The sequence below is a fragment of the Acomys russatus genome, chromosome 18 (assembly GCF_903995435.1).
Source record: "Acomys russatus chromosome 18, mAcoRus1.1, whole genome shotgun sequence".
Classification (NCBI taxonomy): Eukaryota; Metazoa; Chordata; class Mammalia; order Rodentia; family Muridae; genus Acomys; species Acomys russatus.
In genome coordinates, this window is record NC_067154.1 from 29,331,629 (window position 1) to 29,354,655 (window position 23,027).

A 23,027-nucleotide genomic window follows, 5' to 3' on the forward strand; every position below is an offset into this window, starting at 1 on the left:
TTTTTTCCTTTTTTTAAAAAAATTTTTTTATTAATTTATTCTTGTTACATCTCAATGTTTATCCCATCCCTTGTATCCTCCCATTCTTCCCTCTCCTCCCCCCCGCATTTTGCCATTATTCCCCTCCCCTATGACTGTTCCTGAGGGGGATTACCTCCCCCTGTATATGCTCATAGGGTATCAAGTCTCTTCTTGGCAACCTGCTGTCCTTCCTCTGAGTGCCACCAGGTCTCCCCCTCCAGGGGACATGGTCAAATGTGAGGCACCAGAGTACATGAGAAAGTCATATCTCACTCTCCACTCAACTGTGGAGAATGTTCTGACCGTTGGCTAGATCTGGGTAGGGGCTTAAAGTTTACCACCTATATTGTCCTTGGCTGGTGCGTTAGTTTGACCGGGACCCCTGGGCCCAAATCTGCCTATTATAATGTTCTACTTGTAGGTTTCTAGGACCCTCTGGATCCTTCTACTTTGCTATTCTCCCATGCTTCTCTCATTTAGAGTCCCAATAGGATGTCCTCCCCTCTGTCCCAGTTTCCTGGTAAGTGAAGACTTTCATGGGACATGCCCCTTGGGCTACTGTCCAGTTATAAGTGAGTATATACCATTTGAGTCTTTCTGCTTCTGGGTTAACTCACTCATTATGATCATTTCTAGCTTAATCCATTTATCCACAAATTTCGGGAATTCCTTGTTTTTAATAGCTGAGTGGTATTCCATAGTGTATATATACCACAGTTTCTTTATCCATTCTTCTACTGAGGGACACTTAGGCTGTTTCCATGTTATGGCTATTATGAATAAGGCTGCTATGGACATGGTTGAGCAAATTTTCTTGTTGTGTGCTGGAGCATCTTCCGGGTATATTCCGAGGAGTAGAATAGCTGGGTCTTGAGGAAGCCCTATTCCCAGTTCTGAGATAGCACCAGATAGATTTCCAAAGTGGCTGTACTAGTTTGCATTCCCACCAGCAATGAAGGAGTGTTCCTCTCTCCCCACATCCTCGCCAGCCTGTGGTGTCGCTTGAATTTTTGATCTTAGCCATTCTGATGGGTGTAGGATGGAATCTCAGAGTTGTTTTGATTTGCATTTCCCTGATGACTAAGGAGGTTGAGCATTTCTTTAAGTGTTTCTCAGCCATTTGATATTCCTCTGCTAAAAATTCTCTGTTTAGTTCCAAGTCCCATTTCTCAATTGGGTTATTCTGTTTGGTGGTGTTTAATTTCTTGAGTTCTTTATATATTTTGGATATTAGACCTTTGTCAGTTGTAGGGTTGGTGAAGATCTTTTCCCAGTCTGTAGGCTGTTGCTTTGTTCTCTTGACAGTGTCTCCTGCCTTACAGAAGCTTCTCAGCCTCATGAGGTCCCATTTATTAATGGTTGACATTAAGGCATGGACCGTTGGTGTTCTGTTCAGGAAGTTGTCTCCTGTGCCAATATGTTCCAGACTCTTCCCCACTTTTTCCTTTAAGTGACTTAGTGTCTTTGGTTTTATGTTGAGGTCTTTAATCCACTTGGATTTGAGTTTTGTGCAAGGTGACAAATATGAGTCCAGTTGCATTTTTTTACACATAGACCTCCAGTTAGACCAGCACCATTTGTTGAAGATGCTATCCTTTTCCCATTGAATGGATTCGGCTTCTTTGTCAAAAATCAAGTGACCATATGTGTGTGGATTCATATCTGGGTCTTCGATTCGATTCCACTGATCAACCAGCCTGTTGCTGTGCCAGTACCATGCTGTTTTAATTACTATTGCTTTATAGTACAGTTTGAGATCAGGTATGGAGATTCCTCCGGAGCACCTTTTATTGTACAAGATTGTTTTAGCTATTCTGGGTTTTTTGTTTTTCCATATGAAGTTCAGAATTGAACTTTCAATGTCTTTAAAAAATTGTGTAGGTATTTTGATAGGGATTGCATTGAATCTGTAGATTGCTTTTGGTAGGATGGCCATTTTTACTATGTTAATTCTCCTGATCCATGAGCAAGGAAGATCATGCCATCTTCTCAGGTCATCTTCAATCTCTTTCTTCAGAGTTTTGAAATTTTTTTCATACAAGTCCTTCACTTGCTTAGTTAGAGTAACTCCTAGATATTTTATATTGCTTGTGGCTAATGTGAAGGGGGTGGTTTTCCTAATTTCTTTCTCTGCAAGCTTGTCATTTGGGTATAGGAAGGCTATAGACTTTTTTGAGTTAATTTTGTATCCAACTAATTTGCTGAAGGTGTTTATCAGCTGTAGGACTTCTCTGGTGGAATTTTGAGGGTCACTTATGTACACTATCATATCATCTGCAAATAGGGATAATTTGACTTCCTCCTTTCCCATTTGGATACCCTTGATCTCGTTTCGTTGTCTTATTGCTCTGGCTAGAACTTTGAGTACTATATTGAAGAGATATGGAGAGAGTGGGCAGCCTTGCCTTGTTCCCGATTTTAGAGGAATTTCCTTGAGTATCTCACCATTTACTTTGATTTTGGCTATTGGCTTGCTGTATATAGCCTTTATTATGTTGAGGAAAGTGCCTTGTATCCCCGATCTCTCTAAAACTTTAAACATGAATGGGTGTTGGATTTTATCAAATGCTTTCTCTGCATCTAAAGAGATGATCATGTGGTTTTTTATTTTCAGTTTGTTTATATGGTGGATTACATTGATGGATTTCCGTATGTTAACCATCCCTGCATGCCTGGAATGAAGCCTACTTGGTCATGATGAATGATATCTTTGATGTGTTCTTGTATTCGTTTTGCAAGTATTTTATTTAGTATTTTTGCATCGATGTTCATAAGAGAAATTGGTCTGAAATTCTCTTTCTTTGTTGAGTCTTTGTGAGGTGTTTAGATATCAATGAGACTATGGCCTCAAAGCGTGAATTTGGTAATGTTCCATCCATTTCTATCTTTTGGAGTAGCTTGAATAGTATCGGTATTAGCTCGCCCTTGAAGGTCTGGTAGAATTCTGCAGTGAAACCATCTGGCCCTGGGCTTTTTTTGGTTGGGAGACCATCGATGATTGCTTCTATTTCTGTAGGGGAAATGGGACTATTTAGCTTGTTTATCTGTTCTTCACTCAACTTTGGCAAGTGAAATTGATCAAGGAAATCATCCATTTCCCTTAGATTTTCAAATTTTGTGGCGTATATGCCTTCAAAGTAGGATCTTATGATCCTTTGTATTTCTTCAGTGTCTGTTGTTATGTCTCCCTTTTCATTTCTGATTTTGTTGATTTCAATACTGTCTCTCTGCCTTTTAGTTAGTTTGGCTAATGGTCTGTCTATCTTGTTGATTTTCTCAAAGAACCAGCTTTTGGTTTTGTTGATTCTTTGGACTGTTTTCTTAGTTTCTAATTTGTTAATTTCAGCCCTGAGTTTGATTATTTCCAGGCGTCTACTCACTCCTCTTGGGTGTTTCTGCTTCTTTTTTTTTCTAGGGCTTCCAGTTGTGTTGTTAAGATGCTTATGTGCGATGTTTCCAATTTCTTTTTAAAGGCACTTAGTGCTATGAATTTTCCTCTTAGCACTGCCTTCAATGGATCCCATAAATTTGTGTATGTTGTTCCTTAATTTTCATTGAATTTCAGAAACTCCTTGATTTCTTTCTTTATTTCTTCTCTGACCCAGGTGTCATTTAGCAGAGAGTTGTTTAGTTTCCACGTACGTGTAGGCTTTTTGTTATTTCTGTTGTTGTTGAGTTGCATGGTGATCTGATAGGATACAAGGTATTATTTCAATCCTCTTGTATCTATTGAGGCTTGCTTTGTGACCTACGATGTGATCAATTTTGGAGAAGGTTCCATGGGGTACAGAGAAGAAGCTATATTCTTTCTTGTTTGAGTGAAAGGTTCTATAGATATCTGTTAGATCCATTTGACCCGTGGCATTGGTTAATGATGTTGTTTCTCGGCTTAGTTTCTGTTTCAATGACTTATCATCCAATGAGAGTGGGGTGTTGAAGTCTCCCACTATTATTGTGTGGGGATCGATGTGTGGTAAAGCTTTTTTAGCATATGTTTTACAAATGTGGATGCCCTTGTATTGGGAGCAGAAATGTGATGTCATCTTGGTTGACTTTGATGAGTATGAAGTGTCCTTCCTCATCCTTTTCGATTAATTTTGGTTGAAAGTCTGTTTTGTTTGATACTAAAATGGCTACGCCTGCTTGCTTCTTGTGACCATTTGCTTGGAATATTTTTTTCCAACCTTTTACCCTGAGGTAATGCCTATCATTATGGGTGAGATGTGTTTCTTGAATGCAGAAGAATGTTGGATCTTGTTTATGCAGCCATTCAGTTAGTCTGTGTGTTTTTATTGGAGAATTGAGACCATTGATGTTGAGAGATATTAGTGACCAGTGACTGTTAAGAGTCTTAATTTTGATATTGTTTCCAGTCGAGCGTTTGTGTAGTTGTGTTTTTGCCGTGGGATAGTTATCTCTTTCCTGAGTAGTTTTGGTTGTAGCTTGACCCTTTGGGATGGAGTTTTCCTTCTAGTACCTTCTGTAAAGCTGGATTTGTGGATAGGTACTGTTTGAATTTGTTTTTGTCATGGAATATTTTGTTTTCTCCATCAATGGCTATTGATAATTTTGCTGGGTAAAGTAGTCTGGCCTGGCATCTGTGGTCTCTTAGGGTTTGCAGGATCTCTGTCCAGGCCGTTCAGGCTTTTATGGTCTCTGCTGAGAAGTCGGGTGTAATTCTGATAGGTTTGCCATTAAATGTTATTTGGCCCTTTTCCCTTGGAGCTTTTAATATTTTTTCTTTGTTCTGCATGTTTTGTGTTTTGATTATTATGTGATGGGCACTTTTTCTTTTCTGGTCAATTCAATTTGTGTTCTGTAGGCCTCTTGTAGGTTTATAGGCATCTCTTTCTTTAGATTGGGGAAATTTTCTTCTATGATTTTGTTGAGAATAGTTTCAGGGCCTTGGAATCTGATATCTTCTCTTTCTTCAATGCCTATCATCCTCAAATTTCTTCTTTTCATGGTGTCCTTAATTTCTCGGATGTTTTGTGTCAGGAGTTTTCCAGATTTGGCGTTTTCTTTAATGGTTGCTTCAAGATCTGTGATTGTATCTTCTAGACCTGAGATTTGTTCTTCCATCTCTTGGATTCTGTTAGAAAAGCTCACCTCTGTGTTGCTCGCCTTCTTCTCTGAGGTCTCACGTTCTCGTTTTTCCTCTGTCTGTGTGTTTATCATTGACTCCAGTTTCATGTTCAGATCTTGAACTGATTTTTTGATTTCTTTCATCTGATTGTTTGTATATTCCTGCAATTTTTCCATTTCCACTCTATGTGCCTCTTTTATGTCTCTCACCTGTTTGTCTCCATCTTCCTGCATTTGATTATGAATTTTATTTGTTTCCTCCATTACCATCTCATTACTAAGGATTTGAGGTCATTTTCTTGTATTTCCATTGTATTTGAGTTCTCTGGGTTGTGTTCTTTGGGATAGCTGGAAACTCGAGAAGCCATGTTGTTTTGGGTTTTTTTGCGTATGCTTTTTCGCTGTCCTTTAGACATCTTGCCGTCTCTGTTTTTGTTGGGTAGCTTCCAGAGTTGGATGGAGGGAGTCTGATGATAGATTCACTTGTTTTCTCAAGATTTCCCTAGGCTGGGAGCTCTAATGCTTCACTGGTGTGGATGGCAGAAGGTTAGCCCTGTTGTTTTGGACTCTCACAGCCAGTGATCTCCAGCTCCCCTGTGGTGTGGGTCCTGCAATTGTTCTGGGTCTCTGGAATAGTCACTTTTTAATTTAATTTTATTTCTATTTAAATGCTTTACCAGAAAACTTGATGTTTGGATGTCCTTCCTCTGTCTTCCTAACTTCAGTTTAGGGTAGGGCTGAACACAAACCCTCTGGGATCAGGCAGCCTCAAAGTGCTGAATTGACGAAGTTAGTGTGTCCTATTTGCTACATCTGTGAAATTTAGGAGCAATACTGGACTGCTGTGGTGGTTATAATTGGTCATTTCTGAAACATCTGTAGCAGCCCTTACACCCTGCACAGATCACGGCTCTCCTTTGTAACAGTAATCACGAGTGCTGGTATTTTTTAGAAAGCTCTTCATCCTAAGGCACTTAAGAACCTTAAATTAAGTGTATTTTATGTCATTTATATGAGAAGATATTTGATATAACTTGTTACATTGATTCACATGTATCTCAAGCTTTCCTCTTAAGGTTTTGTTTGAGTTTTACAAATGCCTATATATTGAAGTACATAGTTAATGTTATAATGTACTTCAGTTTATATATTACAACTCATCACATGTTTTCTTCACAAGTATAAAGAATCATAGCTTTGAAGGACTGAAATGGGTTTCAAAACTCCTCAATTTGTGTATGAATTTGTGGAGGCTCTAAGTTAAGTATGTGGTACTTGTCCAGTGTTATCCAGAAGCAATTTTAATTAATAAATTGACATGTAGCGTAATGAACAATCTATATTGTAAATAACAAAACATATAGCTAAACTTCACACAGCAACTTTATATACATAGGCCTTATTGTGCCTGAGGACAATGAAATTTGACCTATGATATGAAGGAGGTGAGAGAATTAACTGTTGCTAGAGCTAAGGAAGAATGATCTGTGGAAAAAAGAAAGCTACAGAAAAGGCTTCAAAGAGAAACAGATGTGAAAGAAACAGCAAGGTGCTCTGTGGAAGAAGCAAGCAGCGTGTAAATGCAAATAAGAGCTACTGGACGTCTACTGTAGGACCAGAGTGTCAAAAAGACACTGACTTATTACCTAGAACTTACAAGCTTTTGAGTGTTTTGCTCACAGCGATAACATGTACCTAAAACACTTACTTTGGGCTGCTTCTTGGACACTGGTTGTATAGAAGGAAGATGAGAATCGTAGAGAAGATGGGAGGTTACCAAATGGATTTAGGAAAGGAAGTGGTGGTTTCTTTCTTCGTTCTCTGTAGGTGGAGCAAATTGTTGATTTCAGAACACTTGAAGTTAGGGAGGGTGTCTGAGAGATTCAGGGTTATAGCAGAGGAGAGGCAAAGGGAGTGAGGGAGTGCTGCCCAAGGCAGATGCAAAGTGTTGTAGGATATTGAGTGATGCTGTGGCTTTGACGTTACTGCTTCCGTCTACATTCATCTCGGCATGGTGAGCACTTGCAGTTTTAAAAAGTAAGAGAGCAGGCAGAGTCCACAGTGACGATGCAGAAGCCTGGCTGGAGAATTAGAACACGAGGATGTAAGAATTGTGACCGAGATGAAGAAATGTGTGTGCTAGGAGGGACAGTGAGACGGCGAGGCACTTGTGGTGATCTTAGGGATTCCCACCATGTCGCCCACCATGAAGCTGCAGTGGCTCTTATTATTTATGGCTTGTGGCTTGCAGCTGTTTTAAATCCTTGAAACAACTGTGAAAATGCTATTCTTTTATTTTTTTTTTAGCCCACAAAATACAAAGAAACTGTTAAGGAAATAAATATAGATGAGCATAGTGTTTCATTGTCACTAAAAGAAAAAGCACATTTGGAGTTGTGGAATGTAAATCTTATTCAAACAGGTGGGGCTCTAGATGTTTTCGGTACCCATGTTCTACCAAATAGCACTTACCATCTGCATTTGAGCATGTGCCCTGTGAGTGAGGTGACACTGACCTATCGATGATGTCCTTTAATCCTCACAAGGTTGGCTTTTCTCATTAAGGATAAAAACCTCTTTTAAGTATAAAAACCTTCAGATGGCAGTGAAGGATGAACATTAAGTGGTTTGCCCATGGGCAGGAGCACAGAGTTCCCCATAAACAGAAGCTGTGTGTGGCTGTGCTGCAGTTCCTGTCTAATGGGCTTCACACCACATTTATAAAAACCACATTTTAAAAAGTTAAACAAGTAATGACAATGAAACTTTCATTTTTGCTGAAATTCCATAAAGCCAAATGAATAGTAATGTCCAGATACAGTTTGACCTTTGAGTTTTGCCAAGTTTAAATAACACGATATTCAAGGGGTACTGAAAATGCTGTCCATTACTGTATGTCTGGCATGAATTTCTCATTTTTCAGACCCTACTTTATGTTTTCATCTGGTTCAATATAATTTCTTAATGTTAAATAAATTAAGATACTTTCTTAATATAATATATACCTAATATATTATGTAGTATATAATAAAATAATCCATAATATGCTCTTTTCATTTAAAAAATATATTTAACAATTATTTTAATAAAAGTCAAGTTTTAACTTGCTTTTGTTTTTATCAAAGGTATCAGCCAGAAAAATATAAGATTTTTCTTTTGATGAATAAGCCATGAGAAGCTTTGCTGCCACGAGTTTGTATCTTTCTAAGTCAATGTGTTTTATTAACTTTTAATTTTTAATTTGTTCACCTTACATTCTGATTGTAGCCTCCTCCCTCGTCACCTCCAGATTCCACCCTCCCTCCCTTATCCCCTCTCCCTCCCTCCCATAGGCCTCAAAAAGGGGAGCCCTCTTCCCCTAACATGTGACCTCAGCCTATCAAGTCTCATCTGTACTACCTGTATCCTCTTCCTCTGTGGCCTGGCAAGGCCACCCTGCCAGGAGGAAATGATCAGTGTGGGGGGTGGGGAAGAGTCCAGGTCAAGAGTAGTCCCTACTCCCCATTTTGTGGGACCCACAATTAGGCTGTGTTGCCTATCTACTACATCTAAGCAGAGAGTCTAGATCCACACCATACATGCTCTTTGGATGGTGCATCAGCAAGTCAGTGATCTTTAGGTTCTATTTTTTTCATAATTATTTTAAAAAGAGATGATTAATGAGATTAAATAAAGTTTCAAGTTTATTCAAATAAGTCAGCAATATAGTGAATATATAGACTCAGCATTTTATGTATAGTTGGTAAGGAATGATATAGATGATGAATGGAAATAATGAGTTAATCAATTAATTTTACTCTTTGCTCATGTTATGTTTACTTTCTAAGATTATATAATGTTCCATCAGACATGACACACTTTAATTGATTACTGGGTCAGTTTAGTACTGCCTTCAGAATAACCTTGAGTTCTAGATGATTCTAGATGATTATTACAATAATATTCAAATATTATACTAAGAGTAATTTGGACAACTTACTGTTATGATGTTTACTTCACCTTATTTTAGTCTGTACTGATGCCCACATAGATTTGTTTTGGTGTCTTGATTAAAATCTTATAATTTTTTTTCCTTGCTTGGACTTGTAGAAAGGAAATATTATGGCTTGTAGATGTTTATGCTCTATGTTATTTGTAAGAATCAGTTATTTTATTTTCACTTGTAAAAAATAAGTAATCTTTAGGTGACTAATTTTTCCAGATTTTTAAGTAATAGCATGGTTTATATGACACTTAAAATCTTATTCTTATTTTTTATTTTTGCTTATCCAAAGACCAAGACATTTGGAGGAGGAGGAGGTGGTGCCAGAAGTAATCTCAATATGGGTGCTGTTGGTCACCGAAATAGGGAGGTTTCACAGAAGGAAAAGGCTTCCAAACCAGAGAGCAAACATGAAGGTGTCTATAGAGAGCTGGTAAGTGTAGTGAGTCAGCCATAGAGGAAATATGCTATGCTTTGAATATTTTTTATTTAAAAAAAATATTTCTTTTAATTTTTATTGAGATACTGTGTAAATTATTATTATTATCATTATTATTATTTTAATTAGTATTTTTTTTGGTAGTTGATGGGGAAATATAATTATCTCCCCCTCTTTTTACTATAAAAATTTTTCTTTGCCATATAATTTTCTTAAGAGCTTATTCTAACATAACATCAGCTTTTTTATTTTTATTTTTTTGTTGTTGTTTTATTTTATTTTATTTATTTATTTATTTATTTATTTATTTGAGACAGGGATTCTCTGTGTAGTCCTGACTGTCATGGACTCACTTTGTTAGACCAGGCTGGCCTTGAACTCACAGAGATCCAATTGATAACATAAGCTTTTCTTTTTTTCTTCTTCTTTTGATTTTCAATGGAGTTTGCTGTAACTCAGATTCTTCCTTGACTATTAGTGTTGAAAAAGCAGTAACTTGGGATCTTATGTTACTGTGACAGTTTTTCCATACTTATGAATGAAAATTTGAGTTAAAAAACAATAAGTAGTTAATGGATATCTGGCCTTATGTACAGTCATTAGCGTAGCTTTCTCTTTATTCCTCTCAGGTTGATGAGAAAGCATTGAAGCACATAACAGAAATGGGTTTCAGTAAAGAAGCATCGAGGCAAGCGCTTATGGATAATGCCAACAACTTAGAAGCAGCATTGAATGTGCTTCTAAACAGCAATAAACAGAAGCCTGTCGTGGGTCCACCTCCTAGAGGTATAGTTCATGCGCCAGTAGGCTGTGTGATGGGCCGAGCCGAGTTCTATGCTTTGAGGGCTGTAGAGTTAGATAGCACCTTGGTTCTTAGGCGCATGGGCCTTGGAGCCATAGAGGTGATGTGGGCTGCTTCCTGTGGCTGTCTCCTGTTTCGAGATAGACTGTCTAGTATGCTTTTTTTTTTTTTTTTTTTTTAAGTCAGAGTTGTTACAGACAAGAAAGAGGCCATGATGCACACTACCTTGTTCTATTAGCTCTTTGTAGAGCTCTGCTATTTTTATAGAAGATTTACCAGTCTCTAAACTTTTTGGAATTAACCAAATAGTACTTTCTACTTGGTTTTACTCTTTAGTCATCAGGTAGTGAATAGTGGTATTATTTAAGAAACAGATTGAGAAATATTTCTGTGCATACATATGTATATACATATAAATAAATAACCACCTATGTGCATTTCAGTATGTAGAGTGAGCGTCTAAATTTTATGTGAATATGTGAGATACCTTTAAGTTATAGGACTATCCACAAAGTTTTACTATGCACAGATACAATAATGCTAAGTTTGATAACTCAACATTATTATGTAGAAATAAAGTATATTTTAAGTTAAAATCTTTTTAAATGAAAAAATGGAAAAGGTGATATGTGTTTATTTCAAGGCTAAGTCCTGTATTCACTTGACAGATGTTCAGTAGATCATGTAGAGGACTGAAGACAACTCTTACTAGCTTTATTTAATGCAGTTTTTTTGGAAAAGAATAGAATTCACTGAAGACGTGAGAAGAAATGCATGTACAGCCTGCTTTACAGATTGCCGTGTCTTAGTGCTTTCTCCTTTTGTTTTCACACACCATATATGTATGTATGTACTTTTAAACCTTAAGGTAGAGGGAAAGGCAGGGGCCGAGTACGTCCTGAAGACGAAGAAGACCTGGGAAACGCAAGACCATCAGCACCAAGCACATTATTTGATTTCTTGGAATCTAAAATGGGAACTTTGAATGTAGAAGGTAGGCTAACTTAAAATATGTCAATTTCTTTCCAGAAGACCAATCTCATTTACAGTTGTACATAACGATTTCTATTCTGGGTGGTTGCTGAGAATTTTGTAGTGAATTTCATTTAACAGAAACATTGGAGAAAGTTTTAATTCTTACGTACTGAAAACAAATGCCAACTTATTTTGCTCCTAATTGTATGCTGAGTAATGTCATGAAATTACTCCAGCCGCAGCTCTAGTAGACAGCAGAGGTAGATGTGTAAACAGATGGCTGTTTCAGAAAACTGGCTGTAGCACACCTTATGTCACTTAGATCAGTTGTGAAACTGGTCTGCTTCGGTTTTCTCCACATGTATCTAGTGTATGAAAATGTTACTAAGAAAATATGCTTTCACAATGTAATATTTTTTCACATGATATATAATATTAACATAAATGATATATAGTAATTAACATAGATACTGGAAGGAGAAATAAATATGTTAGATATGTATCTTTTTACAAATGTAGAATATAGTAAATGTTTGCAAATATTGTTTTAAAATGATTAAAGATTAAAATCACTTTTCTTTCATGTTTTTTAATTCAAGCAAATAAATTTTGAAGCAAAATGCTTTTAATACAAATTTAAGTATCTGTATCTCATGAAAACCAGAGCATATTACTAGATTTTGTATAAATTATATAATTATAAATATAGATTATATGTAAATATAAGCATATGTATATTTACATATAACTTATACATTATGCTATGTCTATGTCAATCATATACAGAAAAGACATTTTGAAAATGTTTGAAAAGCTATGTTTGATATAGACAGTTTGTAAAGGGCAACATAGTAAAGCAGTATTTGTTGATATAAGACTGACACATTAGTTTTTCCATTGCTATGTAACAAATGACTGCACAGAGTGGGCTAAGGTCCCAGTTGGAGTTGTGAGCTAAGCTGGTGTCCACGTTCCTCTTACAGGCTCACTTGCTGTAAGCTGTGAAGCCGGTTTCTTGTAGGTGCGGGACTGATGTGGTTTTGTTGTTGTTGTTATGTTATCTTTGCTTCTTGTTGCTGGGGCTGCTGTCACCTCCTTCAAGCAGCCTTCACATTGCCACATGGACAGGGCTTAGGCCAGGTAACGTGGTTTTGCTTCTGCAAGGTCAGCAGGGAAATCTGTTGTATCTTCCTACCGCTCTCCTTCCTGACTTCTTAGTATTCTTAGCCTCCCACCCTCAGCAGTACCCCACGCAGACCTTTCTTGATCTTTCCACCCCTGACTCCCACATTTACATCTTATGGTGCCTCCTAAATGAGGAGTTTGATTTCATATTCTTTTTAGTGGGATTGAATATGTATGTAACTCATCTGTGATTCGGCATATGGAAGTGAAATGTTATTGTAGTTTATAACTATGCCAGATCATATCTGATTATCATATTATGATGTCTTCTGCTAAGCTCCCTTATTTCCTGGATTTTAAAGTTTATATTAAGGAAGTGATAACATTCACTAAGTAAATAGTTAAATCTTCTTTAACAAGCATTTCTGAGCTCCTTAGTTGGTTTGTTTTGTCTCATAAATGACAGTGCGTTTTCTGGCGTATTTATAATCTGTAATAATGTTTGGACCTTTATTTGGAAACTCTGTTGCTATAATCAGGCCAACTAGTTGTTTTGAATGGGTTAGGCAATACTTTAATCAGGCTGATGTGAAAACACTGCTGATTTACTGCGTCACTGTTGTGTCTGAGCAGACACTCATTCCATCAGCTGCAGGTTTCTGTCCCAGACTCTAATGATGCTGACACCATAAGGAAGAAATCCATGAGTCCACGCATAAGGATAAGCAGCTGCACAACAATGAAAACATCTGTAGGCAGAAGTCATTGTGCTCATAGCTGTTTCTCTCTTCTCTTGGCTCTGTGTTCATTTATTCAGTGAAGACACTAGGATTGATGGGAGCACTTGATTGGTGTTTGCTTCAAGTGTATTTTTTTTGAATATACAATTTTGTTATTTTTCCTTTGTTAATTTACTTCCACTAAGTGACAGTATTCTTAAGTGAGCTGCAGTTTATAGGAAAAAACAGTTGAAACAAGTGACTGAACTGGTTTTCAGAGAATTTTGTAATTTCATTGTTTCCTTTTAATTGGAGTTAAAGCCTGGAATATATTTCTCTGATTACATTCTAATATTATATCTTCACTGATGGTAAGGAATGTTGAACGTTTTTCTGAGGAACATCTGGAAAGCTTTTCAGGATAGTCTAAACAACATTTAATGGATAGATACATTCTGAAGAGTGTTATGATCCCATGGTTTGATTTAGGTTCATATTAGCATTGTTGTCTTGGTCTTTATAGAAGCTGACACTATAAAGACTACTTGTAATTCACTGGTTTGTAGATTTGGAGCTTCAAAACGTATGTGTGAGTAGGAGGCATAGCTTGGTGGCAGGCACTTCCTCAGTATGCGTGAGGCTCTGAGTTCAGTTTTTAGTAATACACAAAATGCGTACATAGCATGTATAACATATACGCCACACAAATACACACATACACACAAACATGCACACACACATATTCACCTGTGTGCCTGTATACACATAAATGTACACTCACATACACACACATGCACATGTAGCATTAGACACACCACACACATACACTTACACTTATGTGCATGGACACATGCACACATATTCACAATTCTGATAGATCATTGAATAATAGAGCTTTCTTTAGCCTCTGTGTTTTGTTTCTGTTCACTTCAATCGCTGTCTCAGGATTTTGTTTAGTTTTAGGATTCCAAAAGTCAGTATTTGTCTTTGTTTGGTTTCTAGTCCTGTGATAAACACCATGACCACAAGCAGCTTGGGGAGAAAGGGTCTATTTCCTCTGAGAGTTTACAGTCTTCTATGAAGGGAAGTCACAAATCACAGCAGGAACTCAATGTAAGGACCTGGAGGCAGCAACCGAAGCAGATGCTCCCCGTGGCTTATTCAGCCTGCTTCTCTTATAGGATCCCCTGCGCAGGGCTGGCTCCACTCGCACTGAGTTGGGTCCTCCCATAGCAGCCATTAATCAAGAAAATGCTTCCTAGACTTGCCTACAGGCCAGTGTGGTGAAGACATTTCCTCAGTTGAGATTCCTTCTTCCTAGATATGCATAGGTTTGTGTCAAGCTGACAAAAACCAGCCAGCACAGCAAGCTTGGTTCTGGATGGACTTCTTGTGTCAATTTCGTTATGCATTTCCAAACCAAAATTGTGAAACCCAGGTGGCTACAAAATATGGATCTTTTTGGTTATGATATAGTGCCATAAAGTGGGAGATTTCATATCTGACCTTATATGGCAGATAATAGTCAAATTGTAGGCATGCTAACAGCACTGGGGTATTTATACTTGGATCTCATCTCTAAGTCATATCATTATGCCAAAATATAGAATACAAATGTTCTCAAGTACTTTGAAGAATATTAAATATGTATCATATTCTGTATAGTGTTTCAAATTAATTGAGAAAATATATATCCTTCTTTAAAGACAAGATTTTTTTCTGTTAAATTTAATACAGGTTAGTAGTACATTTACTTTCATATCATATATAATTCCTCTAGAAGATCGAAGTATGCTATCACTTCTTCAATTTTATTTTTAAATATTCCATCAGACATAACTGATCATTTCTTAGAAAATTTCTTCTAGTATTAGCTTTTAACCACCCCCCCCCCCCGCCACTTTTTTTTCAGCACAGGCAGCTGAGCCCAGGGCTCCATGCAGCTTAGGCAGGTATTGAGAACTAAGCTGCACCTCCACACACTGATGGACTGTGACCTGGAAATGTCAGCCAGACAAATGCTTCCTTCCCCAGGTTGTTTCTCAGGGTGTTCTATCACAGCAACAGAGCATCTAGTTTCTTGTGGTTTGTAGCCTGCATATTTTAGAAATCTTAACATGTTATATGCATTACCTATGTAAATATTTTCTTAAACTAGTCATTTAGCCAGCACTAAGCTACACACATCTCCAGAATTTACTGGCAGCCAAACCTCCAAAGGACTTAGATGTTAAGAGAGTCTATAAAATACCTTGAAAAGAGATTGTATGGGTCTGTGAGTTCTTCCAGACTATGGCTTAGAATACTATTACTTGTGCTTGTAACTCAAAATGAAGTTTTGAAAAAAAAATATATATGTAAAACATATCAATCAAATATTAGTTACTTGGGGAAGATTATCCCCGTTGAAGAGATTGATACTAAATTTATATAGTTTTACTTTGTGGTGTAATATATAATTAATTTTCTTGGATACTTTGTTTTATTAAATATAGACTTACTTTGTCAGAATGCTAGCAACATGAGCTTTTCTTTCATTTTTACTGTTCTAAGGTTTTCTTCTCTGTTTAAAATGATGGATGCTATTTATTGAGAACTGTTTTCTAGGAATTGTGCTAAAGGCTTGCCAACACTAAATGATGTTGTGATTTCCATTTGACAGATAAGCATGGTTGAGGAGAGAAAATGTCTTACTCATAAGAACTAAAGATCTGGGACTTAGGATATTTTCTTTTTCCCAATTTATGACTTTTTTTGGCTTGGCATTTCTGAACATCAATTTATTTTGAGAGGAAAGAGCAATTTGGAGTTTAGCTTTTAGACATAATAAGTTTGTAAGATCAAAGCGCGAGGTCAGTCAAGAAGTTGAATGTAGAGGTCACGTCAAGGTGGAAGAGCAAGCAGCGGGACCTGAGCAACTGCTGTGGGTGGGAGCAGTGGGAAGGGAAGCCTGAGAAAGGGAAGTGTGCTCTTAGATGGCTCACACCAGGCTCTCAGACAAGAACCTGGGCAGGCAGTGGAGGCCTGACTTTTTATTGTGCTGCTATTGTGGTCTGATTACTCCCACCATGTCTGATTTAAAAACTAGCTCATCCATTTCTTTTGAAAATTTAAAACTCAGCATTTGTAAGATGTTCAAGCTGATGAGTCTAGCACACCAATCATTACAGACTCTCACAAACACGGTTGAAGTAGCTGACGTAGACCACACATTAGGGAAGACATACTTTGTAGACATCGGAATGGATGCTTTGAAGAACGTCATCCAGAACAGCACATTCAGTCCAGCATAGAAGTTTTGTAGTACATAGTGTTATTTCTCTCCTTGCTGTGACCAAGTCTCTGACAAGAAGTCACTAAGGAGAAAGTTATTGTGTCTCACAGTCTGCAAGTGTGGCCCATTATGACAGGGAAAGCGCAGCAGCAAGTGCAGCCATGCTGGGCAGATTGCTCGTGTCTGGGCTGCCCAGGAGGGCAGAGACTAAGGAGCACTGGCGCCCAGCTGACTTTACCTTTTCCCTTTTCATTCAGCACACACCACAGCCAATCCTCTAGAGGTACCCTCACAGACCCATCTAAAGGTGTGCTTCACAAATACGCTATGCTTTTCTTAATCCAAAATTAGCCATCTCATACAAGTTTATCTTGATGGATTACTTCTTCCTGTGGACTCTGCAATATTTTTTATGATTTATTTTGTTATTTTGTGTGTGTGTGTGTGTGTGTGTGTGCGCGCGCGCGCTCGCGCTTGCAAATACCAAGAGGAAGGCATCTACTCCTTTAGAACTGTAGTCTCAGGCGGTTGTGGGCTGTGAGTCCTCTGGAAGAGGAGCAGGCACTCTTCAGTGCTGAATCTTCTTGCAGCCTCCACCCTACAGTCATTGTCAACTTCATATGGACAAACAAAAAACCCAGGATAGCTAAAACAACTTTGTACAATAAAAGAACTTCTGGAGGTATCAACATTCCTAGCTTCAAGCTATACTACAGAGCAATAGTAATAAAAACTACATAGTACTGGCGTAGAAATAGACTGGATGATCAATGGAATCGAATCGAAGACCCAGAAATAAACCCACACGTTTAAGCAAACTTGATTTCTGACAAAGGAGCCAAAACTGTATAATGGACAAAAGAAAGCATCTTTAACACACTGTGCTGGTCTAACTGGGTGTCCACATGCAGAAAAATACAAATAGATTCATATTTATCGCCCTGCATAAAACTCAAGTCCAAGTAGATAAAAAAAAAAAAAAAAAACCTTAATATAAAATGAGATGCACTTAGTCTAATAATAGAAGAGAAAGTGGGGAATAGCCTTGAGCGCAATGGTACAAGAGACCACTTCCTGGACAGGACACTAACAGCTCAGTTTCTAAGATCAACAATTAATTAATGGGGCCTCATTAAACTGAGAAGCTTTTGTAAGAGAAAAGACACCATCAATAGGACAAAATGGCAGCCTACAGAACAGGAAAAGATCTTCACCAGCTCTTCATCCAACAAAGGGCTGATATCCAAAGTATGTAAAGAACTCAAGAAACCACAAACCAAATAGCCCAATTAAAAATGGGATACAGAGCTAAACAGAGAATTCTCAACAGAGGAATTTCTAATGCCGTGAAGTACTTAAAGAAACATTCAGTTTCCTTAGTCATCAGGGAAATGCAAATCAAAATAACTCTGAGATTTCTTCTTATACCTGTCAGAATGCCTATGATCAAAAACTCAAAGATCAGGTCATGGTGGTGAGGATGTAGAGCAAGGGGAACACTCCTCCATTGATGGTGGGAGTACAAACTTGTACAACCACTTTGGAAATCAATTTTGTAGTATCTCAGAAAATTGGCAATAGCTCTACCTCAAGACTCAGCTATACCACTTCTGGGAATACACCTGAAAGATACTCCACCATACTACAAGGGCACTTGCTCAACAATGTTCATAGCAGCTTTATTCGTATTAGGCATAATCTGGAAACAACCTAGATGTCTCTCTACCAAAGAATGGATAAAGAAACTGTGGTACATTTACACATGGAATAGTACTCAGCTATTAAAAACAAAGACATCTTGAAATTTTCAGGCCGATGGATGGAACTAGAAAATATTATCCTAAGTGTGGTGACCCAGACTTAGAAAGACAGACGTGGTATGTATTCACTTATAAGTGTATATTAGCCATAAAGCCCAGGATATCCATGCTACAATCCACAGACCCAAAGAATCTAAATAACAAGGAGGGCTCCAGGGAGGATGCCTGAATTGCACAAAGAAGGGGAAAGCAAAGTCATTGGAGGTGTATGGACAGAGGGAACTGGGTGGGAGAGGTGTTGAAGAGGGGAATGCAGTAGGGATTGGGTGTGGGGAGAGCATAGTATGGGGAACTGAGAGAGAGAGAAGGAAAATAGTTGGGGGATCTCTGGGACAGAAGTGGCTCCCAGGAGTCCATAGGGGTGACCCTAGCTGAGACTACTGGCAGTGGGAGATATGGAGCCTGAAGTGGCCAGCAGCTGTATCCAGGTAGGACTTCTAGTTGGAGGGATGGGGACACCAACCCACCCACAAAACCTTCAACTCAAAGTTTATCCTGCTCACAAGATATACAGGAACAAAGATGGAGCAGAGATTGAGGGAATGGGCAACCAATGGCTGGCTCAACCTGAGGCCCATCCCATGGAAGAGAGCCAACCCTGACACTATTAATGATACTCAGCTATGCTTGCAGACAGGACTCTAGCTTAACAGTCCTGAAGGGCCTCACCAAGCAGCTGATAGAAACAGATTTAGAGACCCACAAGCCAAACATTAGGCAGAACTTGCAAGGGGGGCAGTTCTTGTGGAAGAGGGGAGGGGATATTGAAGGAATTGGAGGGGTTAAGGAAACCACAAGAACTATAAAGTAAACCTAGGCGCATGGGGGCTCACAGAGACTGAATCACCAACTAAAGAGCATATGTGGGCTAGATCTAGGTCCCCACACATATAATAGCAGATATGCAGTTTGGTCTTCATGTGTGTCCGAACAACTAGAGTGGGGCTGTCTCTGACTCTGTTGCCTGCCTTTGGATCCCTTTCCCCTAGCTGGGCTGCCTTGTCTGGCCTCAGTGGGAGAGGATGCCCTTAGTCCTACTGATACTTACTGTGCCCTGGTGGTTTGGCATCCATGGGTTGCCTCCCCTTTTCCTCAGAGAAGAGGAGGTTAATAGGACAGGGGGGTGAGGTGGGGCATGATGGGGGGCCTGGGAGGAAATAAGGGAGGAGTGCTTGATCAGGATGTAAGGTGAGATAAGTAACTTAATGAGAAGATTTTATTTTGTTTTTAAAGTACTTTAAATTTTACATGATGATTTAATAACTTTGTATTTGTATACTTGATAAGAATGACAGTTTCTGGCCTTATGCTTTAAGCTCTAACTCTGAATCACAGAAAAGGCATTTATAGAAGAGATTTTTAATAGAGGAAACAAAGTTATAAGGTTTAAACTCGTAAATTTTTAGAATAGGATCTTATGATTGTCATAAAATGTACTCAGTACTTTAAAGATTTACACAAAATATCCTGATTTATACAACTGAAGAAAGCTAGTTGAGTTTTGAGCTGTAAAAATATATATAATCTCTCACATACATATATATTCATACATACATATATGTATGTATATATAAAATATCCCTATTATAGATTGTTGTGTTCACTTATACACTACTTAGTTAACTCCATCTTCTATAATAAGTATCTTTAATGAATTGTTTTTGCTTTGCAGAAATTGTTGTGGGGTTTCAGCTTGGTTCAGCTTATATATTAGTACCCTGATGCACTGGCCCTGGATTACTCAGGACCATCAGACCATATGTGGACATTCTTTTTGAATTTCATTTTGTCAGTGTACTTTGATATTTTTTCTGTAAGATAGTTTTGTATTTTATCAGAATGTTTTGGCTTTAAATCGCAAGAATTTGGCTTTTCTCATGTGGTAATATAGTTTGGAAATTTCATGAATATGTATTTTAGGGAAAGTGTTGAGTCTAAAATTATTGTGTTCTTGACCTTGGAAAAATACTCAGTTCAGAAAAAAGTCATGTAACTTATTTTAGAAAGTACTAGAGAGCGGTTTGCCTTATTGCTTGCACATATTAATTGGGGCTGACTATGTTACTAGACACTGTTCAAAGAGAGGAGTAGCAAACAAAAGTCTCAGATCTTACATCCTGCAAAGGCAGCGAGTGAGCAAAGCAGTTCTGCTCTGTCACAGCTGCTGTGTACATGTGCTAGAATCTAACTTAATCTCAAGGGTGGGTGAGATGGTCCTAATTTTTGAAATGAGTTCTGAGCTGATAGCTGAAAGAAGCCAGAGGAAGAGCCTTGAACATGTGCAGACATTATGCAGGTGAGGATATGTAAATGAACATGCTGACCTAAAACTGCTTAGGACAAGGCCTCACATTTCCCCAGAATACACAGTACTGTGTTTGAGTGGCCATGGAACTGACAGAGAAGAGGCAGGAACAGATTTGGTCACACAGTACTTTAAGAAAATATCTCTGACAAAAAATGCTTTAATGATAATCCAGAATTTTATGAGAAAATTGTAAAAATAACTCATGGTTATTACTGAATTAAAGCTAGTAGCTTGAATGTGTGGTTACATCCAGCTGTGTATTGGTGGTTATTTGACTTTAATCAGCCTCTTCAGCTTCCTCATCTACAAAGTGGAGTGTTATCATAAACTATGGCCTAAACTAAACTAATTTGTTTGTTAAATATATAGGGAAGTTCTCTGGATTAAACTATTCATTTATTTTCATCTGTAAGCAGCACCAGCATGGTGTGCAGTTTAAGCCGGGTCCTGGCTGTAGGTGGGATTGCTGTGTTGTCTATTATATACGTTCTCAGAGTTTTCATGATTTATTAATTCATAATAATAAGGATTTATTTATAATTTCCTAACAGTGGAGTTTTATTTCTAAAGGAAGTTTGGGACATTAAAATTTTAATAAATATATTCATCTTAAGCTTAGTGTTTAGTTTAATGTATATCATTTATTTGATAGAATTTATTGAGCCTAGGAAAGCAATGTATATTTTTGAATAATTAATGAAGACTTTATCAGATTAAAGGAAATGCTAATGTATGTGTAATCACTTTTCTGGATTTGGTGTCTTTATTTAGTGTAAATGAGAATCAACATAGGGATATTGGAAGACAAGGTACTTTTTCCTTTGAAAGCAGCACAGGTGACGATGTTTTTAGATAGACATGAGAGGGTTGTGTGTTTGCTCACTTTGGAGCACTCTTCTCTCTTGTGCTGCATTTCTTATTCTTTAGAGCTCAACTAAAACACACAACACTTCTGCTAGTTTCATCATAATAATCTACTTCTTTTGAGTTTTTTTGCTAATTTTTAGCTGCATTATTTTCTACGTTAGTGTCACCTTATACCATTATAAATGGCCATTATAAGACAATTAAAGACAGAGGCCATGCATTTGAGAATGGGGTGGTGGCACATAGGAGTGGTTGGAGGGAAGAAAAGGGAAAATTATGTAACTATATTTTAATTTTGAAAAGTAAATTATATTCTAAAAATTGGGGGCTATTCTAAGCTTTTATAATAAAAAATATGTCAGAATAAAAAACTATTAAAGCTTACAGCACTGAATTGGATGAGGCAGCTATGCTCACTGACTGAGAAGTGCTAATACTGCTAATCTCACAGTAGGCTGGAGCCCCTACCTGTGAAGAACAGAAGCATTTTGTTGTTGTGTATGGAAATGTGCAGTTTCTGTGCATTGCATTAAAAAATGACCTCTGAGACTTTAACAGTGTCCGTGTGTGGAGGTGCAATTACTTTGTCACTTTTCCAGTGATAGGGCTGCAAGAGTTTTCAGTTTCTAAAAATTTAAGGATATATGGATTTTTATTTAAGTGAAAAAAAAGTATGAAAGTACGACTTTATTCAGGAGGAAGGGGATTGAACCTGTGATGGTTATAGGACAGTCCTCGGGTAGAGAATGTGGGGAATTCTGGCTGTCCAAATCAGATAGAGAAGAGGGAACCCACAGGCAAAGATAGTCTGCCATTTTGCACCAAGTGGAGGGCTTCTCTGTAATGCCAGACTTTGTCCGTAGCAGCAGGATTTCCTGATAATGTATCTTGGCTATTCTCTTTTATAACATTGCAATAAAGTTTTTAATAAAGCATTCTTTCTACCCTACTTACAAGAGCAAACAAGCAGAAAGCTAAAGTTAATATTCTAAGTAGTGGTGGGCATTCATGGCAATGGGAATGTGTAAATCAGTGGTTCTCATCCCCTCCCCCAAAAGACTATAGTAAAACACAGATAATTACATTACAAAATCACAGGTATGACATAGCAATGAAAATAATTTTATAGCTGTGGATCACCACAACATGAGCTGTTTTAAAGGGTTACAGCATTAGGATGACTGAATAGCATTGGTATAAATAGGCACGAGCTTCTCATCCAAGTGCAGGACTTTCCTGGGTATTGGTATATAATCTCACTTATATAATTATAGTATTTATAATGTCATTATAATGATCATTAATGTTTACTGAGAGTTCTAAGTATTTCACAGATTTTAAGTGAGATTCTTTTTATATAATACATTATTTATATGAATGTTTATTGATTTTAAGATGAGATTAAGAAAAGTTAAATATCTTGTCTAAGGTTATAAAACTGGTGGATGGCTGACCCTGATACAAACCTCCGAAATATGCTCTCTCTACATGTTGATATTTAAAGCTTTTAACTGTTGAACCAGTTCTTTGTAATGGTTTTAGTTTTTCTGCTTGAAAATGAAATACTGTTAATTTTAGATCAGGATTTATCAGTCCTGGCATCCAAATGT

The 23,027-nt window shown here is 37.6% G+C and overlaps 1 protein-coding gene across 3 annotated transcripts in view; it reads left to right on the plus strand.

The window, feature by feature from the left end:
• Tdrd3 (tudor domain containing 3) overlaps positions 1–23,027 on the plus strand; it is a 140,632-nt gene that overhangs the window by 72,528 nt on the left and 45,077 nt on the right. For all 3 annotated transcript variants that reach the window (XM_051160892.1, XM_051160891.1, XM_051160893.1), the window contains 3 exons: positions 9,381–9,521; positions 10,157–10,313; positions 11,198–11,323. In XM_051160892.1, the coding sequence (XP_051016849.1) occupies positions 9,381–9,521; positions 10,157–10,313; positions 11,198–11,323 (424 nt within the window). The remainder of the gene's footprint in view (positions 1–9,380; positions 9,522–10,156; positions 10,314–11,197; positions 11,324–23,027) is intronic.